This window comes from Mastigoproctus giganteus, chromosome 8, assembly GCF_048544385.1.
Source record: "Mastigoproctus giganteus isolate SK-2022 chromosome 8, ASM4854438v1, whole genome shotgun sequence".
NCBI classification, from domain to species: domain Eukaryota; kingdom Metazoa; phylum Arthropoda; class Arachnida; order Uropygi; family Thelyphonidae; genus Mastigoproctus; species Mastigoproctus giganteus.
Genome location: NC_143582.1, coordinates 5550638 through 5574491, shown reverse-complemented (window position 1 = coordinate 5574491; position 23854 = coordinate 5550638). Strand labels below are relative to the sequence as shown.

General features: G+C 39.1%; 1 protein-coding gene across 5 annotated transcripts in view; it reads left to right on the top strand.

The window, feature by feature from the left end:
• Positions 1 to 23854, top strand: part of LOC150081221 (protein still life, isoform SIF type 1-like) — a 496225-nt gene that overhangs the window by 284260 nt on the left and 188111 nt on the right. For all 5 annotated transcript variants that reach the window (XM_090379423.1, XM_090379422.1, XM_090379425.1 and 2 more), the window contains one exon: positions 14547 to 14686. In XM_090379423.1, the coding sequence (XP_090235549.1) occupies positions 14547 to 14686 (140 nt within the window). The remainder of the gene's footprint in view (positions 1 to 14546; positions 14687 to 23854) is intronic.

The window sequence follows — 23854 nt, the reverse complement described above, 5'->3', positions numbered from 1 at the left end:
CTATACACTGGTTAATGCTATGTATGCTGGACTTTGTAATGAGTTGTAGCATTGAAAATCTGCAGCTTCTACCTCATTCTCCCGACCTCTACACTTCGGACTTCTTCTTCCCTAAAATGAATAAACAATTACGATTTCACACTGATGCAGAGGTAATTGATGAAGTGGAATTCTGGTGTTCGCTTCAAAGTGAGGAGTTCTACTGAACAGTCCTGAAAGAGCTTTATCCACAGAAGATCCTAAGAAAATTCTTAAGAACCATCCCGTTTGAGTTTTTATGTTCTTTATTCAATGTCTTCGCTAATTTCAGCTAGCTTTCTTTACAACTTCTGTTTGCTTCCTTACTCAACTCTGTTCAAAAACAAGAACTCTGTGTTCTTCTTTGCTACCTGTCTATATTGATCCGAGAACTTAATGACCAACCGTGTAGTAACTCCCAAATCTCTTTCTGCCTCTGCTATTTTAATTCAACTCCTCAAAGTGTGTGTTATTTTGGGAATTGCTAAGACCATCCACTGTGCTACAATTAAATATACAGGGGTGCGCATAATAATGGAAACACCTGTGATAAATAAATAAATTTTCTGTTTATACTCCAAGACAACCAGACGCTCAGAGGAGTTCACAAGACAGAGAGAATACAAGAAACAGCACCGTACCTAACAGTCACGGGCTTGAACCCCAGTCATTAAGGGCACATGTACTTATGCACTCTTTCGACCGACCACTCAGCTACAAGTGTGGACTAATGTGGTGTTGGGCCATCCTGTGCGTTTGAAACAGCTTCTATTCTGTGTGAAATAAATTCCAAGAAATCTTGAACTGACTTAGGAAGAGTATCGGACCACACTTCATGGAGGAACATTTCAAGCTCCTTGGGTGATGAAGGTGGAGGAAATCTGCTCATCACTCTTTTCTCCAAATATGCCCACATTGGTTCAATTATGTTTAAGTCTGGTGATTATGTAGGCCATGGGAGATGCTTTGCCTCAGTTTCATTCACCTCAAACCAAAATTAGACACTTTTGGATATGTGTGAGTTTTAGACTTATCACCTTGAAACATGGCATCGTTTGTGGGAAAAAATATCCTGAGTGACCTGGGATGAACCTGGTCACTCAGGATATCAAGATAATCAGTGGGAGTAACTCGCTGTTCAGAGTGATGATTGAATCTAAACGATACCAAGATATTGCTGGCCAAACCATTGTTTATCCTCCTCCTCCATGTTTGATGGTTGGCACAAGACAGTCAGGATGATGCCTGAAAATGAGACATGTTTCCAATCAAGATGTGTCCAACTTTTGTGGTGCATACGCCAATCCTCTTTCTACTATTACCATCAGTAACGAATGGCTTCGCAATAGACTCGCTGCCATAAATTTCAGTTTTATGAAGTTCTCTGAGAACTGCTTTGATAGAAGCTTCACAATCTTCTGGCCGATAGCATACCCTAACTCACATTTTACCTCTACATCTAATTACTCAACGCAGCTTCTCTGCTAGCATGCATAAGTGGAAAGTTTTTGTCGCCTGCAGCTGCTTTAATAAAAAGTCAGACTCCACCCCACACTCCTTCCCTCTTTCCCATCCTAATACCTTAACCACAGTAGACACACGGCTTACTGTGGTTAAGTTGACATTTGACATCGCAATACAATATGGCCAAATCAAGAGCAATATCCCAAATGAAGATTCCATAGCAGACGACCCAAGAGTCACCCTCTGCTCGCCACTGATCATCATCGATGGCAAATGCTATGATGTCAACAACACGCCGGTTAGACACTGGGGGACAACTATTCTGCTGGTCGGAGGAGGCCAAATACCTGGTGCAAAACGCTGAAGGACGCCTTCCTCCTATCTGGCGCAAGCAACACGAGTCCATGGACCATTGATGCATGGTGTCCACTATCCAGGCAGGTGGCAGTGGTTGCTTAACATTGGGCATGTTTGCTGACGAGAACTAAGACCTTTGGTGCTAAGCAGGGGTCCTACTTATTGCCAGCAAAACATGACCTTTAAGCTTTATCTTGAAATTATCTTTAAGCTTTATGTTTAGATTATTTTCGATAAAGAAACTATTCATTTGTAGTTCCGCTCCAAGAATCTCTGAGCTTTTGCAGAATAACTTGAGAAGAAGAATGTGCAGAATGCAAAAGACGCAGACGTAGAGCATATTAGATATGCGAATCTCCTCAGAGATAGCGTTGTAAAATAGCCTGACGCACAGAAGCAGCAAACCCTAAGCGATTACGAGTTGAAGCCAACACGGCGTGTACACGATATGAATTATTCAAACGTCAGAGAAACCAGAGATTACTTTCATTGCACGGGTTCAGCCACTTACATTCTGACCTTAATTTATCAACATTGGTTTAAAAAGCAATTTCGTTTCGTACTCGGAAGATGGAAGGATTTGGCAAGAATTATTCAAATGCCCAGCGAGGTGAGTTAATCTGGAACACGAAGAGGTTCGCAAGGATCTTTGGGGTTGATCTTAATTTCATTAACTTTTATTTATTCATAGGACGTTGAAACCAGCAGCCTTTAACCTTTACACGTGTCCTTAAGAAATAAGGGCTACCTTAAATTTAAGAAAAAAAGAGCCTTGCAGAGACCCCTCTTTGTTATGTTTATGTCACTTTGGTTTATAATTACAGAACAACTTTAAGTGCTTTTTAGAAATTCCATTTTCTTCGATATCGATTTTCTTTTCAATTTCTTCGCTAGCACGCCTCATTTACTGCATTGTACTTTGCTCGCTCAACTGTTACATTAATAAATCTTAACCAGTTGGTTATACACTGTGTTATCAAAAGTATTAGGACACCAAGCGTAAAGGAAAATAACAGTTGGCAGAACATATTTTAATAGGCTACTATCGCCATTGACAACCTATTCCTCTGATACCAATTTTTGAAATAATCCATTAAACTTCTATCGCTAGCCTTTAATTAGATATACAGCATGCCTTTTTAAAAAATGTTTACAATACCTTATTCCTGAAGATAATTTTCCTAAAAGGCACTTCAACAACACATTTCTAAACTTACTTCAGCAACACATTCCGAAGGTCACCTCAATGACATTCCCCCCAAGGTCACTTCAATGACATTTTCCCAAGGTCACTTCAATGACACTTTCCCAAGTTCACTTCAATGACACTTTCCCAAGGTCACTCATTAACGCTTTCCTAAGTTCATCTCAATGATACTTTCCTAAGGTTACTCTAATACATTGCTAAGGTAACCAAATTTCTCAAACATGTACATACATCTCTGAAAAATCAGCAATGAGAGCAGTGAAACACGCTGGTGTCCTGTTACTTTTCGCACCATAGTATAACTCTGTACAGAGGTTTATATATTCACTAGGGAATAAGACTGAAAAGCACCAAACCAATCCGGCGCATACAACATTGCATGTTTTCTGTTTATTTATTTATTTTTTCTAGATCTTCCTTACGTATCATCCTATGGTAGTATTAATAAACGCTGTCCAGATAGTAATGATTCTGCCTTACCATTAATATTTAGATAACTGCATATTTGCAAATAATCTTTATTTACAGGTATGGGCCTTCCCACAACGTGGTTATCACATTATTGTCCAAAACGCCTAGATAGACCCCAGCATTCATGGTTTTGTCCAAAACAACCAAGGTCTTACGCCAAACCATGAAAAACAGCCCCAGCCAACCACCCTGCCTCCATCTTCATTGAGAGGATGATACAGTCCAACAGGTAGCTTTCTGCCACACCCAAGCACAACCCACCACTGTTACACTACCAGACCATACAATGTGACTCCTCACTCCAAAGCAAAGCTTTCCATTTGTCTATGGTCGAAGAATGAAGGGCCTTACACCAATCTGCATTTGGCATTAGTTGTGGTGAACAGTGTCTTGTGGAGGGTTATGTGAGGTGGTAACCCAGCTTTCCGCTCACCGTATTAATATTAACACGTGTCCCAATCATCTCGCTGATGGTGTTTTGTGTGCTGCGACAACGTCGATCTGCGTTCCGAACAGACAATTGTTTACTAGCTCTCCTGCCACGCGACACGTGCTTCGAGGTTGTCTGGGTCGTTTCTTTGTGGTTTCTGTATACCAGCCCGCTTCCATTTGCATTCATCAAACAACCTAAGGATCCCCTGACATCGAAATGTCACGAAATTTCAGCAGTTCTGTATCTTACTTATTTTTGACTTCCGACTTATACAGGCTCTTGAAAAAAAAATTGCAACCTGTTCGATCACGTGTATCACCACACGGTGTCCTGACTTACCTCTAAGAATTTTCTGGTTCCGTTTAATCTTTTATGGAAGGGAAAGTTTTTTCATACTTCTGCGGACTTCTGCGATTAACAACAGAGTTAATTCCCATGATGCACTTCGGCAGTTTCAAGAAACATCTCCGATATCGGAGATCGACCTCACCTCTTTCTTCTCCTTTGCGTCCCTTGAGTTAAAATCAAACAATTCACAACAACAGAAGTCAAACTGATAGCGTCCACGGTTCAGCTGAATTTTAAAAGAGAGTTGGCAGTTTTAAAGATTGCCCGGTTCAATAAAAGGCTTCATCCTGTCCATCAGGGTGATGAACAATATGCAGCAATTCTTTCTCTGAGGTCACCTCTTCGTGTGGTTGCTAGGTTACCGTGTAGATCTCTTCTGTTCGAGGGAACGTAGATTGATGGAGCCAGAGCGAGGAGCTGGGTTATTGTTGGAAGTTTGTATGATAGGCAGAAGCATGCGCACGGCAAATTTGGCACGTCTTGTAGAAACCACTTACAGGTTTTGGACTGCTGTGGGTCTCCTGATAGCCCTCCCACCCTTGTAACAATAAACGAATCTCTGAAAGTGTTTCTGCGTTGAAAGGGCTGAGAAATATTCGACTTTTATTATGCACTCGTCTCCAGAGATAACAAACAAACCAAAACTTATAAATATACTCCATGATTGTTCCTTTTTAACCATTAAAGTTCATCTTTCTGGGGGTTGGGTAGAGACACCGAATCCATACTTAAATTTAGTTTGATGGCCAATTTATTCAATAATTTTTTGATTTTAATATGGCGCTTGTATAATTGTGCATAAGATGAGAAACTTGTAATTTTAAAACAGAATGAAATACAGCATTGCCACCTGGTGCCATGCTGTGCATCAAGCTGTTTTGAAAATGTATAAGATTACTGCTGGCTATTGCAAGTCCGTCCGTCCGTCCACGTGTAATAACACAACTCTCAATTAACATTTTCATAAAATTATTTTGTCAAGAAGGCGAGGACAGCAATAATTCTTCGAGTCAACTCTTGATATGAGGATTCCAGATTGGTGAACTGAATTCAAGGATGGGTAGGACCATGGATTTATACAAGATAACAACGTGTCTATAGTTAATTACTGGTTCCTTTTTATAAATCTAAATGAGAAAGAAATTACTTTACACTTCGAGCGGTTAGCAGACTCATCACTCCACTCACTGAGCGAATTTATTGAGGGCGCATTGAAGCTGCTGAGAATCGGTTATCTCCTTCATAGCCGAATAGATCTTGAGACATCATAGAGAGCAAACATCTGAGGTGTTGATGAAAGAAGAAGGATGGATCGTTAAAGAACCTCCGTCTTGAGATACTCCACTTAGAGAGGAAAGAAGGGTCCGAGTCCCCTTGGTTGATGATAGCGCTGAGGCACCGTAGCCATGATTATCAAGAGCTTCATAGGTATATTGCCCGAAATGAAGCAAACTGGTGATCACAGACAAAATTAGGCAGTATGATTGGTTTAAGGGTCGTATAACAGTAGGGCAACTGTTATACGACCATTTGGAAGAACACAAGTATTCTCCATGATCATTTGCATTGATACGTGTTTGTGCACGCTGGGTTCCTAGGATACTCACACCTGAGAAACTACAAGTTCGCATGGAGGTTTGTCAGGCACTGCAACGGATAGTTACTGAAGATGGTGAGGTTCTGCACAAAGTGATAACTGCAGATGAGGTATGGCTTCATCATTTCGACCGAAAAGTAAACAACAAAGTTGTGGTTGGAATTCATTAGATAAAAGAATTTCATCCGAATTACGCAGTTGTAACTTGCTACTGGATTATCCTTATGTTTCATGAAATTCCAGAATGGTTTAATATCTCTGTGACAAACATCCATTATACAGGACAATATAAGATCAAGGTAAGCACTATCCCGGAAATTTGCAGACTTGTTCACGACTATAACTGCGAAGGATATCAAAGAGGGCCCTGGGTCTGCAGTGATGGAGATGAAGATTCTAAATTAGCCAGTTGAGAGTTGAAATCGAATCCAAAGCCATTGCTACGTCAGCAAATTGAATAAGCGGGAAGATGAATTCCAGTGAGTTTTCTGAATACCGAAGGGTCATTATTAAATAAAGGAGGAGGAGATATAAAGTAAGACTAAAAAAATTAAGTTGAAAAAGTCTAGGGGGCTCTATAATATTCAATATTTATGAAAGTTGATGCAATTTTACAGAGTATGTAGCACAAGCTTTATCTTTCCTATGGATGGATTGTGTACTCTCCATTCGTAATCTCCTTGTCATCAACATCTGCGGATAGCAGTTTGAGTTGGCAGGTCTATGTCACACATGTGTGAGTCTTGGAGAGCGTAGCATGAATATTTCCCTTTTTTTATTATTTATTTTACTATGAGGTCCCAGCCAGCTTTCACAGCAATCCCGCAACTAATTTAGGATGCCATACCACAATTTGTATGTACAATTATCTTAGATTCCTCGTAGGGAGTTGAATTCGTTCTGAATGTAATGTCCATGCCATAATGCAATACCATGGAGGTATCTGACACTATAAAAAGTCCCAATATAAAGTGGTGATGATTTCCAAAGATCCAATTGCCACTTGTAGGTCTACCATGAAGATTCAAAACTAGTAGAAGTCCAATCCAGAAGTCTAAAGTGAGGACACTTATTGCTAATTATTAATTTAATTATTAATTAAATTAATAATTAAATTGATTAGGTTTTCAGATTTGATGGCCGGGCTTGGCCCGGCCATCAAATCTAAAAACCGGATTGGAAAATTCGGGCTTTAATGGTGATATTATACTTTTGTTTGAATAACTAAGATTTTGCTGCGTTAATTTCGTTCTGCGTTCAATGGCTTTTGGATGGAAGCTTGGAAAGAGTTTTTTGTGATGTAAAGACTTGAGCGCTTTCTGTTTAGATCTTGGGTATGACACTTGAGATTGGGTATCAGTTTCAGGCTTTTTCACCGGGTTGCAGCTATATAGGGAAATTTACAAGACTCAAGTAAGAGGCAGTGGTTATTGTAACATATGTAAAGCAGAGTTTGATCTTTGATCCCTTCCTGCTAAGCATCATGGAAGATAGTGATGTAGACCACACCAAGGAACTCTGAGCAGGAATGAAACTTCTTCTAATAACAACATTATTAAATCGAAATCTTCATGCCCCACAACATACGTAACTGTAATACACACTTATACAAGAGGTCAAGGGACTTCCCTCTAACCCTCCATTCTACTCGGACTAGTCTTTTAACTTTCGAACACACTGTCCTGATATTTTCACTAAGATATTTTGTGGGACAAAAAGGACATATTTTTTCAACAATAAGCACTACCAGGTACTTGAATATTATGAGTCTTTCATGGCGATACTTCGATTTTATGATTATCAGTCCACTCCTCCACATTTCCCAAGGCTCTTCGTGACCTTTCCTCTAGTTGCTTCCTCGAATTGCAATATACCAATAATAACAACAACACGTCATCAGCGTGCTTAGTCAGATCACTGCTGGCCCAATTCTTCTCTAACAGTTCGTCAATAACCATACTCCAAGAGTATGGTCCACAATAGAGCCTTGGAGCACCCCTCTAAGCTAGTTCTTCTGAGCCAGTATAGTTTCCTGTACCAAGTCCATCAAATGCCTCCTTGAAGTCAATAAAAATAACTGAGACATAGTTTTCCTGAGTCTCCTGCACATGCGTGACCATGTAATATATTGCACCCTCAGTAGATTTACTCCTCTTAAAGCCGTGCTACTTGGAGGAACTCATACTTTATTGCTCATATTGTGCCTTTGATTGTTTTCATTAGCATCCTTTCCAACACTGGTAAAATATCAACTAGTCTATAAGAAGCAGTATCGCCTTCCTGAAGAAAAGCATTGTTCAAATCCACAAATCCTGTATATTAATTTCACCAAATTTCTTAACAGTTTCTGGGAAGATCCCATCATTGCCAGATGCCTTCCATACTTTTGTCATCAACAAGGCATGCTTCAGCTGCTCATACTGAGTAAACTTCTGAAGAAACTAGGAAGGACGGATCTTATTCATTGAATCAATCAATCCAGTCGTCCCGGATAGCCCATCTTTCTTCATAGCATGAAATAATTTTCTCAAGTTTTAACTTATCAAAGAGTATCTTATACGATAATTCCCATGGATCCTTTGCCATTTTTTCTCCCACAGATTTTTCCATGGCGATGTTTTCTTTCTTTTTTTTAATCATATTAACATATCTTTTTCTCTGCTCAATGTAATTTTCTTTCAATAAGGTAATTTGATCTCGTAATCTACATCTTACCCGCTGAACAACCATCTAGCATTCATAAAGACATAGGAAGCACTCTTCAAAATATCAATGACAATCCTGGATTTATCGATGCCAGGCTGCTGTCCCAATTTTATGTATAGAACTGAAGAGTTCACATCCTCCTTATTAAAGTTCTGCCAGTTCATGGTCTTAAAAGCAAACCGATCTTCCAATTCGATATGCACTTTCTGTACTGTGTCCTGGACCACAAAGGGGACACACGCCTATAGTCACTTGTCAACCAGCCATCTCTCAATTTCCACTTCACTTATCTCCATATTGCTATTAAGTAAAACAGTAATATCAATATTCGATTCTCCCAAAGTCGAAGAAAAAGTGGAAGACTGGCCTACTTGATTAACAACTTGCTGTCCATTACATAAAAAAACCTCTTCTTACATTAACCCCCTTGTTTCCGAATTCTCACTTCCCCATGCAGGAGAGTTAGTATTCGAAAAATATACCGAAATTCTCCAATTACTTCTACTGGTATGAGTAAAGGGATGGTTAATTAGAAGAGGACAGAGAGTGATTATCAATGGATGCTGTTCTTCGTGGACTAATGTTATTAGTGGAGTACCCCAGGGTTCAGTGTTGGACCCATTGTTGTTTTCAATGTTTATTAATGACATTGATTAAGGTATATCAACTAAATTTGCAGATGATGCAAATGTTGGCAGGGTGGTTAAAGACAGTCATCAGGGTGGGCTACTACAACAAGATATAAGAAACTTGGCTCGATGGACTGAGAAATGGCAGTTGAAGTTTGGCATTAATAAATGCAAGGTATTGCACATGAGTAGCAGTACCTTGGTATTAAATGAGTACCAAAGTTTTCAAAATGGGTACATGAAGAGCAGAAGAGGAAACAGGTTCTTGTGAAACTGTTTCCTTTCTCTCTTTGTTTTTCTCTGTTTCCCTTGTTTCCAGTGTTCTTTCTCACTTTGTCTTACTCTGTTGTTTCTACTCCTCCCTCTCTCTCTCTCTCTCTCTCTCTCTCTCTTTATCCTTCTCTATCTGTTTCTTATTCTTTCTATGGCTCACTTTTTCCTCTCTATGTTTTCTCTTTCTCATTTTCTCTTTCCATTTCTCTGTCGTGCTTTCTTTTTTCTCCGTCTGTCGCTCTCTTCAGAGTCTATCTCTCTATCTATTTATCATATTTCCCTCTTTTGCTTTGCCATCCGTCTTATTTATCCCTCTCTGTATCTTATCGATTCCTTTTTCTTATTCCTTCTCTCCGATTTCCACTTTGCTCTCCTTTTCTATCACTTAATCTATGTCTTCTCTTCAAATTCTCTTTATTTTATTTTATTTCTCTCTTTTTTTTCTCTCTTTTCCTCTCTCTCTCTTTGTCTCTTCTTTTTTCTCTCACATTCTCTTTCTTTCCTTGTTTCCTCTTTTCCTTTTCTTTCTTTCCCCTTCTTTTTCTCTTGCTTTTAGTTTCTTTCCCACTTTGTTGTAGTCTCTCTCTCTCTCTCTCTCTCTCTCTCTCTCTCTCTCTCTCTCTCTCTCTCTCTCTCTCTCTCTCTCTCACTGTCTACATCTGTCTTACGCCGGATGATTATTAGATGAGCTCCTGAGCCTGACTGTTTCTCCTCAGCAAGAATACAATAAAAGAAAAGAAATTCCGAAGTCGTCTTGTCCATTAGCTAGAAAAGAGCAACAAGAAGGAATCGTGCTGACCTTGGAATGATAAATGCTCCAGTTGCTGCTCCCAAAGTACCGTCTGAGGTCTCATCCAATCAGTAAGCTCCACTTAATCGATTCCAAGAGACAAAATGTAACGCAAAATTTATTTATTTTATTGTATTGCATCAAAGCTCTTCTGTCACTCGATTCGAAGAATACCACTCAAAAAGAAACAGTTGGCCCAAAAGCAATAAAGAAGAGAAATGGGTTATGAGGTCTCTTATCAGGAGAAGATGAGGAAAAACATGTGTGTCTGTGTGCCCGATAAGCCAGTTAAAAACTCTCTCTGGAAAACCACGTCCGGTCTCAAGTGACGTAATTTCCGTTTTATGTGTTCAATATTGTGCGTTCAGTGCCAGCAACTTGCAATCAAACAAAATATCTTCTGTCCTTGAAAAGACCCAAAAATAGAAACTGCTGCTCAGTTATTCTGAAGTAAAGATCACTTTTCTAGAATTCTACCTTTTTTTTTTCCTTCATATCTTCTGGGTTTCTTGCTTTTATTGCTTCTTATCATCCTGCGCGGTGTTTATCTGCAGCTACCAGGTAATCAGGGTGGTTTATGCCCAGTCAAGCATAAATGGTGATGCTGATAGCATCGCTTGCTGTCTGCATCCACGCTCCTGGTAAACGCGTAAATTATGAAAGCAATAAGATGCCCTTTTTGTCCTCCAAACAACTAGTAAGATAAACAGAGAAGACCAATGTTAATTTAAGCACCTCATTTACAAGCGGGGTGTGTGTGTGTGCGCGTGCGTATGTGTGCTTTTTCGTAAGCAGCCGTTGCTTGCGATAAGCACGAATAGTCCACTAAGCCTCTGAACAAAGAATCTACCCAGACACTAGATAACCTGGAAAATGAGGGACGTTGTTCTGATCAAACACAGAGAGAGAGAGAGAGAGAGAGAGAGAGAGAGATACAAAGAAACATTTATACAATGAGTGGCCACTTTATTAGGTACACTACAGGTCAGCGATTAGCCCTCAGATCGTACACTTCAGCCATGAAGGATGGACATGGCTGAAAACAACTGAAACATTACCAGTAACATTCAAATGCCACTCCACTGGTCTCAACAGTGGGCCAACTTGCACCACCCACCAGCATCCTCATCAAGATGGATCCATGACTGCATGTTGTTTTCCTGTATTCTGGTCCCTTCATCAGTGTGAAACAGCAGGAACTCGGATTCGTCATACCAGACAAAGATTTCCAAAACTCCACAGTCCGCTATTGTTGTCTCTGAGTCCACTGTAACCGTGCCATCATGTTTTTGTTGAGAGCACTGGAATTCGGTTCCGATACCTCGTCCAAGACGAGCGTCCATTGTGAAACGCCTCTTTGGATACCACTGGGATGTTATCTGATTGAGCGTATCGTTTCTGTTGCAGTGCACAAATCTTCTTGGCCTTCGTTGAGCGCTTGCATCAACGGGCTATTTTCAACCACAAAAACGCCATTGCCTGGATGGTACTTGGTTATTGGACTAATCTCCAGAGTCGTACGTGAAAATTGCAGCAGGATTTTTCCGAGATACTTATAACAGCGTTTCTGGCGCCAAATACCATGCCATTCTAAGTCACTTAAATCGCTTCTTGTCCACATATTCATCAACCCTACGTGTCTACCGGACAGAGGCAGAACGAGAAAGAGAAAGAAATAAGAGGGGAAAGGAATTAGAGAAAGACAGTGAGAGGGAGAAATACAGAGAGGGATGAATGGAGGAAGGAAAAACGAATGAGAAATGTAAAAATAAAAAAAAGTGAGAGAAAAACTGGAATGAGCGAAGGTCGAAGGAAGAGAAAAGAGAGAGAGGGACAGAAGTAAAGAAGATGAGAACAAATTAAAGAGAAGGAATGATTGGAAAGAGAAAAATAATGAGTGCGAGGTATATAGAGCAATTAAAAATCTGGGAGAAAACCAAAGAAAGAGAGAGAGAATGGAAGAGATGCGTGAGATAAAGAACGGAAGAGAGGATGAGAGAAATAAAATAGGTGGAGACCAGTTGTATGAACTGTAGATGCATTCATTGAAGACGTTCCAGAGTGATCAAGTCAAGGGGCAGAATTGGTAAAGCGCTGTGGAACACAAGATGAAATAAGAAAGAAAATCGAACTTCACTGTGAAGAAGACAAAGGAAGATATTTAGAAAATAGTTTTAAAACTAAATGGAAAAGAAATATAAAGTGTAAAAGAAATATATAGAGGCAGAATTGAATAATGTATGTGGGAAGTGAGCAAAGTCCAATTGAATGAGTTTCTATAAAAGATATTTTTCATCCCGACCTGTGACGTTAGTTTTGTCAAAAAATCCGTTACACTCAGTCTATTTCGCCTGCAATATCTGAGAATTGTTTGCTGTTTCGCTATAAATCACCAATAAATCGATGTACATCTGAAAATGCAATTAGTTCGCAAGCCAAGGCACCAAAAGGAAGATTTCTCAGAGATCGCCATTGATTTCGACGTCTGGAAACCTTGCCAACTTTTTATACTTCGTCCTTTTATTAATCTTCGTACCCTTTATTACTTTCACTTGGACCTTCAGTACAATTTCCCATTTTATTCTTTCGATGCTGTTGGCCATTGTACTTCCATTACTCGCTTTTTCCCCCTGAAATTCATCAAGATGGCCTTCATTTACTTCGTGGACACTTGCCAACACTTATTTAAAATGTTTAATATTCCCATCAAAGAAGAAGAAGAAGAAAGAAAACAGGTAACTGCTGAATTCAAAAGTTGCATTAGTCGTAGTAGTTAATTAATGATTTAATACTTGTTTTCCATGATCCTACCCCTTAAGACAAATCTTTCCTGTACCATCTGTTCCAGTCTTTATTTATTTAACCCAAGAAATAAGAGCACTAATTGGGATCGCCATGGTTACCAATTAATGCTTTTGGTAATCCTATGTCCTTTCATCCATACTTTAAAGAGGTTCCCTAGATAAAGGGTTAGTCATCTCCCCTGCGAAACTTCTGCTTTGGTTAGAAATGTAGATTTTCGTCAAGGTGAACTCCCAAGACTCCAATTTTGTAACAATTTGAATTCTTTAGCTGTTCTTTCTTAATTTCAATTAAGAGCAAGTTTCTTCAAGTGCCATCCCATTTTTTTCCCTAGAATATCATTTCCGTGGTGGAACTGAAAGCAATGTTATGTTTAACTTAGGTTGGTTAATAAAATTTCTTAAAGATATTGTAAAGGTCAGAGAAACAGATTCTGACTCGTCCATAACAGCATCTGAAATGCATCTATGGAAAGTGCTTACATTTATAAGATTTAGAGGCTGTAATGCATTTCTTAAATGTTCAAGGTCACTAAAATTCACTTGAACTCAAAATCGCATATGCAAAACAATTTAAACCACGCATGCTGTAAACATCGCTAAGATTTAGATGCTGTAATGCGTTTCTTGGATGTTCAAGGTCACCAAAATTCACTCGAGCTCAAAACTGTAAGCCTTGCCTAAAGATTGCAATGGATGGAAGATGCAGATGTAGCCCTCATGGCGATGTAGCATCTCCTATTATAAAGGAGAGATGCTTGTACCCTTTTATTACTAAACGCCAACGCATTCTAAACACTCTGGATGCCTTAATATAAGTGGCCTATTTATCTTCTTATCACACTTCTCCACATGTTCCCTCTCACATAAACTCTTCCCGCCCACTAGCAATAATACTATCCTCTAATAATCCCCATCTTGCTCCGCCTCCTCCTACTCTCTCACTTAGTTCCACCTGTCGAAACGATCGACTCCTGCATTACTATTCTATTCATCTGTTTACGATTCTTATAAAAAATTCTTCTGCATTCCAAACTGCGAGGGTTGTTAGGGGTCGATTGCCCGATCTTCAGTTACTTTACCAACTTTTCTTTGAATCTTAAACGGACCCGAAAGATTTGATTCATAATACTTCCTCCTACCCTGGCACCATTCCAAACATTACATAAATTTGCTGTTGGAGACTTGCCAAGTGCCCGGCTCTAACGTCATTGCAGGAACGCAGGAAGAGCGCACTAGCACGTGCACCCTGCCTGCCTGCTATGATTACCTTCGATCTGTGGAGATTTTTTAACTCTCTTCTGACATACGAGAAATATTTGTGGAAATGTCGCTGTAATTTGAATATGTGTCTCTCCAACTGTTCAAGGTTATTTTAGATATTTATAAGAGATTTTAGAGGTGGTTGTCATAACGACTGTATATTAAATGCTTTGTTCTCCGTGTCCCAAGATGTCCGACGATGACCGGCTATCGCTGACCACGGCCGTTAGCGATGAAGAGGATGTGGATGCCCGGAACTGTCCCTACAGGACCAGGTCAGGGGCGGCAGCTGCGTCCTTCAATTGTACGGGGGCTGTCAGAAAGGCTGGGTGAGTATTACCTATCGTTTACTGCCTGTTTAGTGCTAAACTAGTCGCCATTTGTAATGGCCGTGAAAGTGGAGAAAGAGAAAGAAAGAGAGAAAGACAGAAAAATGGTGATCGGGTGGTTGTTCCTTATGGAAGAAAGCCGAACAGCTTTTGTACGAGATTAAACGATTTAGATTACTTTAATGGGAAGATAAAATTTTAATTGAGTTAGAAAATCAAATTGAAAATTTCCCATTCTGTTCTTATTAAAAGGTTTTGTTGACAAACAAACCCGGAAGTCGTGTCATCTGACATCTTCGTTATTATTGGAATGTCAGAGGATGAATTCCGTTGTAAAGTTACAATACCAATTTTCCAATTCGTTATTATAAATAAATGTCTATAACTGTTACATATGTTTTTTTTAAATCTTGGTAATTGACATTAAAGATTCATCTTTTCCATCGGGTATTTTCCACGATGGCTGGGGCATGGTACTTGCACGTGTTTGGTGACTTGATCAAAGAGAAAAAGGAAGGAAGACACATCGATTAGGTGCTTGTGCCACCCTGTAAACTGCGAAAATGAAAGTGGTACAAAAGGCGGATACCAGATGGAGAATCATATTACGGGATGAAAGACCAGTTGTTGTTAAAAATATAAATCCCTGCGTTTCCTTGAATAATTACAAAACTAATCTTTTATTCCCTCTCATCGCTGTTAAAATGGATTGTACATGCCGCAGAGATTTTTCTTAATCTACTATTCTATTCTCTTTCTCTCATTTTTACCTTCTCTCTTTTCATTTTATTATATTTGTATATAAATGTTTCTATGTATATTCACGTTTATCTACGTTATTTATTAATTATTTTATATAATAACCACAAACAGAGTTGGCTAAGATAACTTGTAATATTTTATAAGTAGGATATGGTGGATTGGTTCAGGGTTAAGAAGCCAGAGGAAACTTCTTGAAGAAAGGAGTTTTGTTATGTACCAAGAAGGACTGATTAACGTTTTTTTTGTAAATAACTGTAAATTTGAGTTGATCTTGAAATTACAATTGAGTTTACCTAGAAATGACGATTGAATTGACCTTTAAATGGAAATTGAACTGAATTTTTATAGAAATTCAAGCCTTTGAAGAAGAAATTAGTTCCTTAATTTTGGAGTTCATCTGTGAAATTGATTGAACTGTGATACATCCAGGAACACACCCAATCCTAGCAAGGTAGAAAGTATGGTGATATATCACAGAAACTGTGTTGATGGAAGATGTGCAGAACCCCCAAAACAATGGAAAAAGAAAGATGGAAATGATTCGGGCAAAGATGAGAAGAAATTCCCATATGATAGGCTAATAAAGAAGAATGGCACATTTCAATCCAAACTGTAGTTATAAGAAGAACTGCATTATCGAGAATGGAAACCTTATTTTGTCCAATAATTGTTTGTAGAAGATAGTGACATCTGTATTTTCTGAACACGTATTACCCTGATCTGTTCAACATTTTGTGATCAGAAGAACAGTGTTCCATCCATCAAAGAGTACATCTATTATTGGGCAATTCAGAACTAGAAATGACAGCGAAAAAATTAACACACTTCTTTCTTACAGAACGCTAGCGATTGGTGAACGCTTCTTACAAATGATTGAAGATGTCGTGTGGCAAATCATTTCAGAATAGAAAAAATCTGAGGAAATGATATTGATCTAATATGGTATCCTCTACATTTAGGACTAATCCTTTATCGTGGACGATTTAACACTTTTCGTTCTACCGAAAAAGATGTTTACAAACCCTGGCCTCCATGAATTATCCAAACCATTTGGGCAAAATTCCAACAGATTTTATTTGAAAAATCTGTGGGTGTGTACCACTTCCACTATAGAGGTGGCTATACAATTCAAAAACATCTGAGCTCTCATGGATCTAAATGCACTAAATATATTGAAAATCAAATCAGAAACTTCTCCTATACAGCACACGCTGTGCTTTTCTAGTTGAAACTAAATAAAAAGAGAGATTTTCTTGTTTCCCTTACCCTTCAGAACAGCCCGAATTCTTCGCTTCTTGGGCTCGCGAAATGTCGAAAGCGTACCAGAAGGATGCTGATTCGTGTAGACTAAGTTGCTTCCCGCAGTTGTTGCAAACTTTATGATTGTGGTAGGACCACTAACAGGATCCTATGCACACAAGAAGAGAATCCAACTGACCACGCAATAGAACAGGTGGCAGGATCCATTTCGAGGTGGATCATGTATGGGACACTAGCACGGTTGGGCTATCGCCTATGGCCAACTTGTGTACCCGCTACCAATGGCCTCATAAGAGCAAATGCGCCTACATTGGGCACGTGAGAAACCATTGGACATTGAAGGGCTGCAGACAAGTTGTTTGATCAGAAATGAAATTCAGAAAATACGAACTTCTCGAATGAGCGATGTATACTGGTGATCCACTTCAAGCTGAATCATGGAGATTATTCTCCCTATTTAGAGAATAACAGCCACTCCTACTCGAAGACATAGACAAGACACCTCCACCAGAACCACATACAAGAGATATCTCCAATAAAAGCGCTCTTAAAATAGTACAAAGCCGACATCATTTGGATAATGCTGATTTTATTGATTAAACTCTCCTCTTTAGTTATGTCTTGAGACTAAATATTTCCTTCGTAAGATCAGTGTTCATCTGTGTTAATGCTGATTGTATTGATGAATACAATCAGCATTAGAATAATTATTCTCCACCCTGAAGGAATTGATGGAACTATCTGAAATTTTTAAAATTTACATCAGTACATCGTGATGATATATGAAATGTTCAAGTGTAATGTAAATTGGAAGAGTCTAAGCAGGAGACAGAGCCATTGGGGTGGTTTTTCTGAGATGCCGATATATTATCCTGATTCTGGTATGTCCACTAATTTGTCTTCTGTTGAACTTGCCGGACATGATGGCCAACTTTAAGCAATGTCTCGACCAGTCCAAACCACAGCATTTTTAAGATGACTATTGATCCGGACATGAAGAGATATTTCTGAAGAGGATGTCAACACCTCTTTGACTCAATGCTAAAACGGACAACTTGTATCCCAGCCAGAGGTGCGCAGCACTTCATGCTGAAATGCACTGGTTGTCCGCATTAAATAAATTTTGCCCTGATGTTTCCATCATTTCTTGCCTTTACCGTTGTCCATTTTAATATCACAGCTCAGGGAAATGAATCTGCACTTTTAGGACGGGAGAGTTTTTCCAACACTGATTTTTTGAGACGTGATTAGAAAGTTCCGGGAACTACTTCATTAGTCAAAATTGAACTTACTAATTATTTGCTTCGTCCCCTAAACCAGTTTCATTGGGCAACATCACATGAAGCCATTCTCTTCTACCGCGACTGGAAGCATTTCTGGAACTTGTTTACTAATATCGATTTGGATCTCCCCCAGAGATCCAAAATATGTCCTGAATTGATACATGAACATAGAAGAATTCAGATAGAGCTAAATCGAGAGAGTAAAGCGGACCTTCCATCTGATGGAAAAGCGGATCATATTCATGGAAATTCTCAGGTGTAACATCCTCTCGATTCTTTCAATTTGGCTCCACTTTACTTCTTTCTATTCCGAATGATTACAACTTTTGTTGCTGAAATTGCCATATTTCGGACCTTTAACGTCCAGCAGCATATTCGAGAGAACCGTAATGCTACATTTAGTCCCTTTTTGTTATTCCTTCACCTACCTAATAGCAAATATGTCCCCCTTTCTTTAGCCGTCAGAGAAATATAGATTCATCGTGTTATAAACTCAATGAGGTATCGAAAGCGCGTTACAGAAATATTAGTTCATTTAATTGCTCCCCACAGTTGTTACAAATTGCATTGCATCCGATCTCTACTCCGAATAGCGTGTTCCATCTGATCCCACAAATGCTCCAGTGGATTGAGATCTGGCATCTGGTGACTGGGATAGCCATTGTAATACACTGAATTCACTTTAATATTACAGGGACAAATTATATACAACTGTGACACAGTTGTATAGAATTGTCGTGTTGGTAGAACCCGTTAGCAGATGGATTCAATGATGATATGAAGGAATCAGTCTGATCGAAAACAATTTGCACATAACCTGTGGAATGCAATATTGTTCCATTGGTACTAAGATGCCGAATGAGCACCTCAAAAATATTCCCTTACCATTACGCCGCAACTACCAGATTACATTGTTGGCACCTAGCTGGATGGGCTCATGGACTCATTATTTTCACCATATCTCATTTCATCAGAATGATGACAGCAAGAACCGGGATTTGTCACGCCAGACAATGTTTCCTCAGCCCCACTCTAACTGTACCTTCTTGTTGGGAGCAGAACTCGGTTCGGTTGCGATATTAGTCTTTGGCTGTGATTCGTGGTAAGGTATGACGGGTTATGATTTCTGAAATGTCTCTCTGGTTACCGTTGGTTATACTGAGTTGTTATTTGAGTGACTGTAACTTTTTTGTTACCATGAACAAATCTTTGGTCTCATTGTTCTCGCATCAGCCAGCTGTTTCCGAAGAGAAGATCACCACTAGCTAGATATTATTTGATTATTGGACCAACCTCGATGCACCTGAGAAATAGTCACACGCGAAAACCTCAGTTGGACTGGACTTTCCTGCGCTGACTAACATTCCACGTTCGAACTCATTTGTCTTTCTTGTTGTCCATTCTCGTACTTAAGTGCATACAGAACATCTCTACGTATCTTTCCACCTACTTTATATCGCATGGTACGATCACGTGATGATATTATAGAAGGAGATTTCCATTAAAATGCTCCTTTTTCAGGAATGGGTAGATGCACTTAGTGTATACTCAGTAAAATTTATTCTACAGTGTCCTCTGTGTCATTACTTCGCTCCATCTACAGTAAACCGAAAGATAAGCGTTTCAACCTATCTTATTCATGTTCGCAGAGTGCAATCACCATCCATCAGTTGAAAGCACTTCCACCATTCTGTTCATTGCACCTCTATTCATACAGCTCTATAGCATCAATCTCTCCTATACAAAAGTCTAGCTTTTATCTCCAATCTTTTATATCACTAGACCCGTTTAATGTCCAAATGATGTACTTCCTCATATCTCGCATTTTTCGTGATTATATTACATTAAATATAATGAGACCAAAGGGACGTTACTCGTTTTCTATTTCTTGATCTTTCTAAAGCGCTTGATGGAGTGAAGATGACCACGTCCTCTTCTTGCCAAACGACTGGCTTATGGAATTTTGTCTCTTTTGATTAGCATTCTGTCTACGTTTCTTGTTTAATCTCGGGCCTCACTTGGCATTGAAGGAGCTTTGTCAGCCTCATAATCCTCTAGGTCCTATAGGTACGAGGTCCTATTTATCTGCCCTTAAAGAACTTGGAATCTGCTTAGTCTCAAGTCGAATGACAATTATTTGTGAATGACCTTAAGATTTACTCCCTAGACAGCGTAGCATTATATATACGGACAGGAATCACTAGTGGACACCACGCAAGAGAATAGCAATTAGTTTCGCTGAGAAAATTCTGAATTCCAGAGCAATTCAGCATATCATCTGCTATTTTCTACCAATCAGAGTAATATATTTTGTCTCTTTTGTTTCTGGCCACTTTGCAAGCCGAAAGGTTGCTTCGCAGTACCCAAACCTGCCAAGAGGAGGTGGGCCACAGCTATTCCCATACTCTATTTAGTGGACTAAAATCCCACAAATCGCTATATGTAGTTGCCACTGATGCCAGCAATCTCCTACCATCAGTGACCCAAACTGATGGCACCAACAAGATAACTCCTGAGGGAAAGAATAGTCAGAAAAAGAAGAAAGGAAACAATTATAGCAAAAAAAAGATTATATTATATAAATTACAGAATATGATTGGGCTCGAACCCAGGTCTGTTCTACCCAGTGTGGGTAAGACGGTGATTATACCAACTGTGCTACCCACTAGGGCAAGAAGAACGAACACCTTGAAGGAAACCACGAACATTTCTGGAAACAGAAAGAGTTTCTGAGAAACAGTTAGCTCTCTGACTTTAGGAATCTATACTATATTGCCAAAAGTATCCGGATACCGCTGGGATTTAATAGGTATTTTTTTCCTAAAAAAACAAATCACTCCAGTCATCTACGTGTCAGCAATAGGTATAAAAGAAATGCGCTTACACTAGAAGTAAGCAAATCAACGAAATATACTTGATGGGTCTACGCGTTGACTTTAACGACTTCCATTGGAAAGCCATCGTAGGATGCCATATAAGAAATCAGTTTGTTCGTATCATTGCAGCAAAATGGCAACATCGTAGATCAATGGCGACTTATAATTAAAATGAAAAGACCATTGGTCTACCATAGCCGGGAAACGTTTTGGCAGACAGCAGAAACTGATGGAAAGTCACGGAAAGAAGGGTGGTACAAGATCTCGTAAGTTCTCATCGAATTCAATTCACAGGAACTGCCATTGCAACAAGGAAAATACTTTGGGAACTGCATAGCATCGGTATTTAAGAAAGAAGAACTGAAACACACAAACTAAACATCAGAGCATGCAACGTACAAATCCAATCAAACCCCTTCGTGTTTGGTCGTCGGAATTAATATTGCAAAGTTGGCTGTGCTGTGGAGTGATGAATCACGGTACATGATTTTTTGAGTCTGGCATATGCTGGAGAACTTTATTCACCAGAGTGTATCTTCCAGCCTTGAGGTTTGGGGGATAAATAATTTAAAAATTGTCTCTTGAATCCATCTCTTTTGTGATTTCGTCATAATTATTAACTAGATTGCTCAACTTGCTCTTGCTCTTTCTGCACGAACAGTATAGAGAGGGCCCTTTTCTGTTTCTATCGCTAAACTGATAGTGACTTCATTTGAAGACGTGGGTGTGTAAAAGCTTTATTGGGCTGCCGAGAGTTCACTCTTCACTGGTCTTTTAAGTTAGCGCAGTCTGCTTTCCCCTGTTCTGATTTAACGCCATTATGGTTATGAACAGCCAGAAGTTTTCACAACTTCTGGCTGTTCATAACTTCGATACACACCATTCCAACGTACTTCCACACTCCAGGGCTAATTAAGTCTTCAGAAAACTGTGAGGAGGCCTGCTGAAAAGATTAATCAAACAGACTACCATTGACGGAAATCAGCTGCCCTGATAATCTTCTACAAAATAATCTTTTTGCAAAAACACTGCTGATGACTAGAAATATTTCTCCAGGAATTCTCATCAACAGAGCTCTGTTGATGAGAATTCCTAGTAGAGATTATAACCGATACCTCTGCAATAATAGAATTTTAGCCATGGTGAGATTATATGTTGGTAAGAAAGGCAACACAATTTTGACGAAAGAACGTCAGGTGTTGAGAGTGTCAGGGACATTAATGGATTTGCAAATCTTTCATAACACAACAGTTACATTGATAGCATTTGACAGATGAAAAGCTGTTGAAGAATATAAGATTTGGTCAAAAATTTGGTTAATGGTCTTATAATTCACCGAAATATTTCCAGAACTATTGTAAACAAATTAAATTGAGTTTAAGCTTTTGATCAATTCAACTAACGCTGATGTAGTTGGTCTTTCTGAGACGTGGGTTTATCCAGGGTTTCGACACGAAGAATTTCATTTCGATTAATCAAAACAATCGAAATTATTATTGTGTATCCAAGAGAAATGGGGGTTAAAACAGGAGTGAGTGATACTTCTGATCAAAAAGTGTCTGAAAGTGGTAAGAATGGTCCCTGAGTAAGATCAAGGAAACGCAGATGTTGATTAAATATGGTATAAAATCACTTGCAGTAAAGGGAAGATAATAGTTGGGGTATCTTCTAGGCCAAATGACAATGAGGAGTACGAATAAAACCTTGGCAATTTGAATGGGCTATTCATTAATCACTATATGACAACAGGGTTTGCAACAAATTGGATGGCTGCTGCTTTTATCCATATGTCCGAGAAAGGAAAGAGGTTCTAATATCCTAGATCTTAACCACAATACGACAAAATGGATTGTATCTAAATAAACTTATGTAGTCAAAAAGGGGACTCGATTTGGATTGGGCTTAGTTAGCTGGAGAGATTTCTGTATGATGGCAGATGCAAATATGCAATGGGAAATATTCAAGGTTATATTCGTACCAGTGGTCAAGTTCCATAAACGTAAGATGCTGAAATCGATGACAGATTGAGCTTGATTGAGAAAAAGAAACAAACATGGGACAGGTACAGATAATGTGATTTGGATTACAGGATACTGTTTACTGATGAAGCAACGCGGGCGAGCTGATTACGAAAAAGCACTAGCAAAGGGAGCTAAGAGGATAAGGAGTTGTTTATTGAGAATACAAAAAAGTCGAATCGAGTTTTTATATCTTAATATATTGGTATAATTGTTGGCTCTTCTTCACTTTATCTCTTATCTTCGCAGCATATTTCCGAATTAATCCGAAATTGTTACAAATGAGTATTGAATTGGGACAGCCTCGTGTGTCGAATCGAGTTTTTGAAGGCTGGGTAAAGTGACACCCACCCATCTCCCTAGGAGTTTGTAGTGTTCCTCAGCTACTAAATGATATCATTCACTTCAGATCCATCAGCTGTCCTAAGACATGTTAATAAAAAGTAGCGATGTTGTTCTCTACAAGTATTTGAGTCCATGAGATGGTTTCAATATTGAACTGGAGAACTACTTAGATATAACCAGGGATCCAACTGAGCCATCTCATTATCCGGCCTTTCTTGATAAAATGTATCTTTACATGGGGTTTTTAAGAATATGACCATATTGTAGAGGTAGAATCAACCCTACCTCATGGAGATAAGTTCATAGATTCTCTGTTTGCTGCAGTTGGTCAGAAAGGCAATAAAGTCATTCGTGTGATGATAAGAGATGAAATACAATTAATGTCCTCTACATACGTAAATGAGGCATTATTTAGATAATGAAAGAGTGGATCCAGTACCCCAGCAAACAGAAGGGAAGTCAAGATTGCTCTTTGAGGTGTTCCTCTGAGCAAGTTTCACTCAATGATACTGACAGTTGAAATCAAGATCGAATCTCTCGGGAAAGTTAGGGAATCAAACTGATATAATACTCGTATAGTCAACGTGATATAATGACCTCAAAGAAACGTTTGTTAGAAAAGTT